Source organism: Anguilla rostrata, chromosome 3, assembly GCF_018555375.3.
Source record: "Anguilla rostrata isolate EN2019 chromosome 3, ASM1855537v3, whole genome shotgun sequence".
NCBI lineage: Eukaryota > Metazoa > Chordata > Actinopteri > Anguilliformes > Anguillidae > Anguilla > Anguilla rostrata.
The window spans coordinates 70,494,429-70,501,575 of record NC_057935.1 but is presented as its reverse complement, the minus strand read 5'-3'; the positions used below and the strand labels follow the sequence as shown (position 1 = coordinate 70,501,575).

The 7,147-nt window shown below is 51.0% G+C and overlaps 1 protein-coding gene across 3 annotated transcripts in view; it reads left to right on the top strand.

Annotated features, from left to right (window-relative positions):
• The window catches only part of plekhm3 (pleckstrin homology domain containing, family M, member 3), a 58,921-nt gene that overhangs the window by 12,349 nt on the left and 39,425 nt on the right, over nt 1–7,147 (top strand). For all 3 annotated transcript variants that reach the window (XM_064329577.1, XM_064329578.1, XM_064329576.1), the window contains exon 3: nt 2,958–3,923. In XM_064329577.1, the coding sequence (XP_064185647.1) occupies nt 2,958–3,923 (966 nt within the window). The remainder of the gene's footprint in view (nt 1–2,957; nt 3,924–7,147) is intronic.

Here is a 7,147-nt window from a genome sequence, read left to right as displayed (position 1 = left end):
TGTACACACACACACACGTGTGGATGTACACATTAGTCCACACACGCACACGTATGCATATACATACACCGCAATTACATGAACTTACATAAGTGTTCAGTCAACATTTGTCCTTAACGCTGACAAACACTTCTTCACAAACACGATCGGGCGCCTTCAGCAATAAGGAAAACCAACTCACCAAACCGAGTTTGTGAACAGAAAGTATTTAGCCAACTTTTACTTGTAAGTCAACAGTGGCCGAGCTTTGATTGAATACAGGTCATGGAAACTTTGCTCTCTCCAAGGTCACAATCGGAGGAAAATTGTGAAACACCAGTGAAACTATTTATTCAAATGCAAATAGTAGATCAAAGATGATTGGCTGCTTTGACAGAAATCCAGAACTGTGTCAGATCTGAGGCCAAATCTAACTTGCTTGTTTTGCCCAGTGATTTTTCTTCTCCGAACAAATATAACAAATAAATAAAGTGTTTGCTTATAATAGTGAATAATTTTTGGAGCTACGTATGGTTGTGTAGCAACCGAATTGAATTGTACCCTGTGTGTGCGCGCGTGTGTGTGTGTGTGTATACGTGTAGCCTATGTGTCTGTGCATGTTTATACGTGTGTGTGTTATAGGGGATAAGGTGTGTTATATGTGTATCATGCATTACAGTTTTTACATATTTTACCAGTTTCACGTTAGACAAGGCGAACGACCCCCCCCCCCCCTCCCCCGTTTAATAAAACTTAAGTGGGGGCTATGAGCTAATTCGGCTGTGCTGGTGCCACGTTAGACCGCCGGGGTCAGCCAGCGCCGGCCTGGCCGAGGCACAGACCCCGGCATTGTCTGTAGTGGCAGTGATGTCAGCGGTCATGTGACCCGCGAGTGCGGGTCGGGGGGACGCGGGGACGGGGGGAGGGGAGACCGCGGCGATGGAGCGGCCGGCTCGCCTCCCTGACTTCCTGCGCCTCGGCCGACGGTCCGCGGACCGGGTTTTCGGGACGCTGCTCCTGTCGGTGAAGAAGTGGACGGGGCTGAGCCTGCACTGGGGTGGGCAGCTGTGGGTGTGTTTGGGTTCTGGGGTGCTCAGTACAGCTGTGGGTGTGTTTGGGTTCTGGGGTGCTCGGTGCCGCTGTGGGTGTGTTTGGGTTCTGGGGTGCAGAGTGCAGCTGTGGGTGTGTTTGGGTTCTGGGGTGCTCGGTGCCGCTGTGGGTGTGTTTGGGTTCTGGGGTGCTCAGTACAGCTGTGGGTGTGTTTGGGTTCTGGGGTGCAGAGTAGGGCACGGGGGAGTGAGGTGTGTGGGTATGTGATCTCAAAACATGCTCTTGAACCGTTTAATGGTTTAATGGACTGCATTTATATAGCGCTTTTATCCACAAGACCGCCGGGTCACAACTGCGGCCTCCGATGCAAGCCAGTTGTATGAGACACAGTTTAATTCTACCAGGAGGGAGACCGTCTGATGATGTCCCTGATTGTACTATTTTTGGCTGTTGCGAGAGGGAAGGGCTGCCTGCTGTGTGTCTATTGAGATGTTTTTTCTGATGCTCAGGTGTGGTGTTTTTGTTCTGCAGTGCTGCAGGGTGTATCTGAGCTTTGTGGTTAACACTGTGTGTGCATTAAGTCCTGCTGTGGATCCATGAATTTTCATTTTAAGCTGTATTGGAATATTGGTGCAGATCATTGAAATGTTGAGTAAGGCCATGCACAATTTTATCTGTTGATTTGCGTAAAACAGTTGCTCATAATCATGCTGAAATGTCACTACAATGGATCCAGTGTTTTACTAAAATAGATGGAATCGTTGCTGTATTACCGGGTCATTGCTGTGTGACGGAGTCCTAGTGTTGCTATGAAACCACCTTGAAGCGTTGCAGGTTGGGTTGCAAAGAGTCAGAAAATTTCTGGTAAATTCCTGGAAGCTTTCCAGGGGAAGTTCAGCTTGGGAATTTTGGAAACTTTTTTGTTATAAATGTCAACGTAAAATTTTATATGTTAGGTGTGTTATGTGTGTGTTATACGGGATAAGCTGTGCTGTGTGTGTGTTCTAGTGTATAAGGTGTGTTATATTTGTGTGTTGTCGGGGATAAGCTGTGTTATGTGTGTGTTGTAGAGGATAAGATGTGCTGTGTGTGTGTTGTAGGGGATAAGGTGTGTTATCTGTGTGTGTGTTGTAGGGGATAAGGTGTGTTATCTGTGTGTTATGTGTGTGTGTGTTGTAGGGGATAAGGTGTGTTATGTGTGTGTGTGTTGTAGGGGATAAGGGGTGTTATGTATGTGTGTGTGTGTTGTAGTGTATAAGGTGTGTTATGTGTGTGTTGTAGGGGATAAGGTGTGTTATAAGTATGTGTGTTGTAGGGGATAAGGTGTGTTATATGTGTGTGTTATATGTGTGTATGTTGTAGGGGATAAGGTGTGTTATATGTGTGTGTTATATGTGTGTATGTTGTAGGGGATAAGGTGTGTTATGTGTGTGTTATGTGTGTGTATGTTGTAGGGGATAAGGTGTGTTATGTGTGTGTTATGTGTGTGTGTGTTGTAGTGTATAAGGTGTGTTATGTGTGTGTGTTGTAGTGTATAAGGTGTGTTATGTATGTGTGTGTGTGTTGTAGTGTATAAGGTGTGTTATGTGTGTGTGTTGTAGTGTATAAGGTGTGTTATATGTGTGTGTTGTATATGTGTGTTGTAGTGTATCAGGTGTGTTGTATATGTGTGCTGTAGGGGATAAGGTGTGTTATACGTGTGTGTGTGTGTTGTAGTGTATAAGGTGTGTTATGTGTGTGTTATATGTGTGTATGTTGTAGGGGATAAGGTGTGTTATGTGTTTTGTAGGGGATAAGGTGTGTTATGTGTGTGTTGTATATGTGTGTTGTAGGGGATAAAGTGTGTTGTATATATGTGTTGTAGTGTATAAGGTGTGTTGTATATGTGTGTTGTAGTGTATAAGGTGTGTTGTATATGTGTGTTGTAGGGGATAAGGTGAGCAGCCCCAGCCTGGTGAAGCAGGGGGAGCTGGAGCAGAGGGAGGGGACGTCGGGTCGCTGGACGTCCTGCCACGTGGAGCTGACTCCCTGCGAGCTGCGCCTCTACAGCCTGGACAGCAGCGGGAACCGCCACCTGTGCACGGCCTACTCGCTGTCCCACTGCCAGGGCGTGGCCGCGCCCCTGCCCCAGGACGCCCGCGTGCTGCAGGCGCTCTTCTTCAACAGCACCCGGCTGCAGCTGCGGGCCTCCTGCCAGTGGGAGGCGCTGGACTGGCGCCGCACCCTGTGGGAGCGCGTGCTCGCCGCCCGCCCCGCCCGCCAGAGGGGCGAGGAGCCGACCCAGCAGCCCCAGGCCGCCGACCCCGCCCCCTGCCCCGCCCCCCGGCCCGCGCCGCCGCCCCTGACCCGGCCCACCGCCCTGCCCCTGTTCACCCAGCGCTGCCGCGAGGTGCTGAAGGCGGGGCTCCTGCACCAGCTGACCGACCTCAACAACTGGCGGGCGTTCACCTTCGTGCTGACCGCCACGCGGCTCCAGGCCTTCGCCACCGAGGGGCGGGGCCCCGTGACGGAGCCCGTGCTGCGCTACGCGCTGGCGTCCTGCCTGGCGGTGCAGCGGGACGGGGAGGGGGAGGAGGAGGGGGGCGGGGGCGGGGCCCAGTGCCGGCTGCAGGTGGTGTTCCCCAGCGAGGTGCTCCGCCTGCGGGCGGAGAGCGAGCGGGAGGCGCGGGATTGGGCGGAGGCCCTGCAGGCGGCCGCGGCGGCCCAGCGGGCCCGGGACGGCGGCGACGGCGGCGGCCCCGTCGCCGTGGTGATGCGGAGCCGGCCCGCCCGCGAACGCCGCCAGCGAGACGCCCAGCGCGCCAAGCGCCAGTCCGTCACCACCAGCTTCCTGGGCATCCTCACACACCTGGCCGTGGAGAAGGGCCTGACCACGCAGAGCTTCCGCTGTGCAGGTGAGAGCTCCGCCCCCTACACCTGTACGCTCTCACACATTACATTACATTACATTATAGGTATTTAGCTGACGCTCTTATCCAGAGCGACTTACAACAGAGTAACCAAACTCAGGATCAAGTCCGCTTAAGTCCATTGAACAACATGTAGATAAAAAGCCTTTACTATGATGCATACAATAAGGAGAAACAAGATAGTCTGAACCAAATTTTTTTTTTTTTTTTTTTTTTTTTTTTTTTTTATAGTTATGGGAGGGGGTTTAGGGAAGAGGAGAGAGGTACACAGAGAAGAGGTGCGTCTTGAGTTTCCGTTTGAAGGTGCTCAGACACTCTGCTGTTCTGACCTCCACTGGAAGATCGTTCCACCATCGTGGGGCCAGAACTGCAAAGAGTCGAGACCTTGTTGCTGCTCGTGTAGGGGGAGGAATCAGCCGCCCTGTAGTAGCCGATCGGAGCGATCTGGCCGGCTTGTAGGGTCTGATCATCTTCTGCAGATAACCAGGAGCTGACCCCTTGACTGCTTGGAAAGCAAGCACCAGTGTCTTAAACCGGATGCGAGCTTGCACTGGTAGCCAGTGGAGGGAGATGAGGAGGGGAGTGACGTGAGAGTCACGAGGGAGGTTGTAAACCAGACGTGCTGCTGCATTCTGGATGAGCTGAAGGGGTCTGGTGGCTGATGCTGGGAGGCCAGCCAGGAGGGAGTTGCAGTAGTCCAGACGTGACAGTATCATGGCCTGGACCAGGAGCTGTGTGGAATAATTGGTGAGGAGTGGTCTTATTCTGCGGATATTGTACAGGATGAACCTGCACGACCGGGTGGTTGCCGCGATATTCTCAGAGAGTGACAGCCTGTTGTCGAGCACAACTCCAAGATTTCGGGCACACACACACACACGCATATACACACGCTCACACACACGCACACACACACACACACACACACGCATATACACACGCTCACACACACGCACACACACACACACACACACATGCATATACACACGCTCACACACACGACGCACACACACACACACATGCATATACACACGCACGCACACACACACACACACACGCATATACACACGCTCACACATATATACACACACACACACACACACGCATATACACACGCTCACACATATATACACACACACACACACACACGCATATACACACGCTCACACATGCACACACACATGCATATACACACGCTCACACACACGCACACACACACACACACACATGCATATACACACGCTCACACACATGCACACACACACGCATATACACACGCTCACACATATATACACACACACACACACACACGCATATACACACGCTCACACATATATACACACACACACACACACGCATATACACACGCTCACACATGCACACACACATGCATATACACACGCACACACACACGCATATACACACGCTCACACATATATACACACACACACACACACGCGCATATACACACGCTCACACATATATACACACACACACACACACGCATATACACACGCTCACACATATATACACACACACACACACACGCATATACACACGCTCACACATGCACACACACATGCATATACACACGCTCACACATGCACACACACAGGCACGCACGCACACAAACATACACACACTCTTAAACTGCCAGTAAGCATCAACAAACATTCCCTCACGGAAACACAATATTTGAATTAAATGCATTTCCAGGATATTGCATCACTTGGCAATATAAAGGCAAATATACAAACCGCTGCCTCTTTCAGATATTTCTGCGTGTTTAAAAATAAAGAGCGACGTACTCTGTCATTCCCCCTTATTCTTGCTCAAATGTATTATGGGTAACGGTTTGGAGATGCACTTCGCCCCTGGGGCCAACAAACCCAAAAACGCCAGTTTCCGATTCGTCGGGCTGTCCTTCGGTGTGATTGTGTCTGCTGGTGTGGAGCCGACGGCTTTTCACATGTTGGCTAAAGTTAGCGAAAGCAGGGTGTCTGTGCCACTGCCCTTTCAAAGCCTCTTCCTGCATTGCTCTCTTTCCCAGGCTGAAGTTATGAAATGTTTCTGTGCATTTCTTATCTTCTGTTTCCTGCTTCATTTCCCGCCACTCTGGAGCCCTGATGCTGAAGGGTTGTGAGTTCTTCTAGGAGTGGGGTTGCCAGATTCAGAATTTGTGAAAACCGGACCACGTGCGCGGCTCCATGCTGAGCAGCGAAAGGGATGGGGAGCTATCGGCACGGATCACAAACCAGAGGGTAACTGAGGTGGAAATTCATTACCCGGGGGGGCGACATGGCTCAGGAGGTAAGACCGATTGTCTGGCAGTCAGAGGGTTGCCGGTTCAAACCCCGCCCTGGGCGTGTCGAAGTGTCCTTGAGCAAGACACCTAACCCCTAATCCCTAACTGCTCTGGCGAATGAGAGGCATCAATTGTAAAGCGCTTTGGAGAAAAGCGCTATATAAACGCAGTCCATTTACCATTACAATGTAACGGTACATTTTTTTTGATCCATTACTCAAAGGGGACATTATATTGTCTGTTTGGGGATACAAACCGGACCTGCGCAAATAATTTGAAAGCTGGACATTCTGATCGAAAAAAAACGAGGGGTCTGGCAACCCAATTTAGGAGCCGGTGACTGGGTCCCACAGCCCAGGCCCAGACACAGCAGCACCAGAACACTGCTCTCACTAATATTCTCTGAAGCGTTAGTCTTTCAAAAGCCAAGCTGAGTTTAACTGACCGACGCTTCAGGCTTTGATCGAACGCCTGTCGTCCCGGTTTGTTTTTAACCTTTGGTTCCCCGAGCTCTTTATTCTGGGCCCTTTGTACGTTGGCAGCAGCGTGTGTTTGTGTGTCGTCGTGTAGGCAAACGCTGGTTAATCCAGGGGGGAGAGGGAGAAGAAAAGCGGTCAGTCGTGCCTAGCGTTAGCCTAGCCTGAACAATACGCGTGTAATTCCACACACAAAAAAAAGAAAACAAACAAAAGAAAGAAACGTAGAAGTCAAATACTGCGAAGCCCGAGTGCGCCAGCAGCGCCGCGTCAGCCTCGTACGTTTCTGCTTTATCTTCCGGAACGTTCTGTATCGCGCGCGGATATCCTGACACTCGCCATCGCCGCCACCCATTCTCACACCCGCCAGTGTCACGGACATCACCTCACTCTCTACACACTTCAGAGCCTCACATCACACACACGCA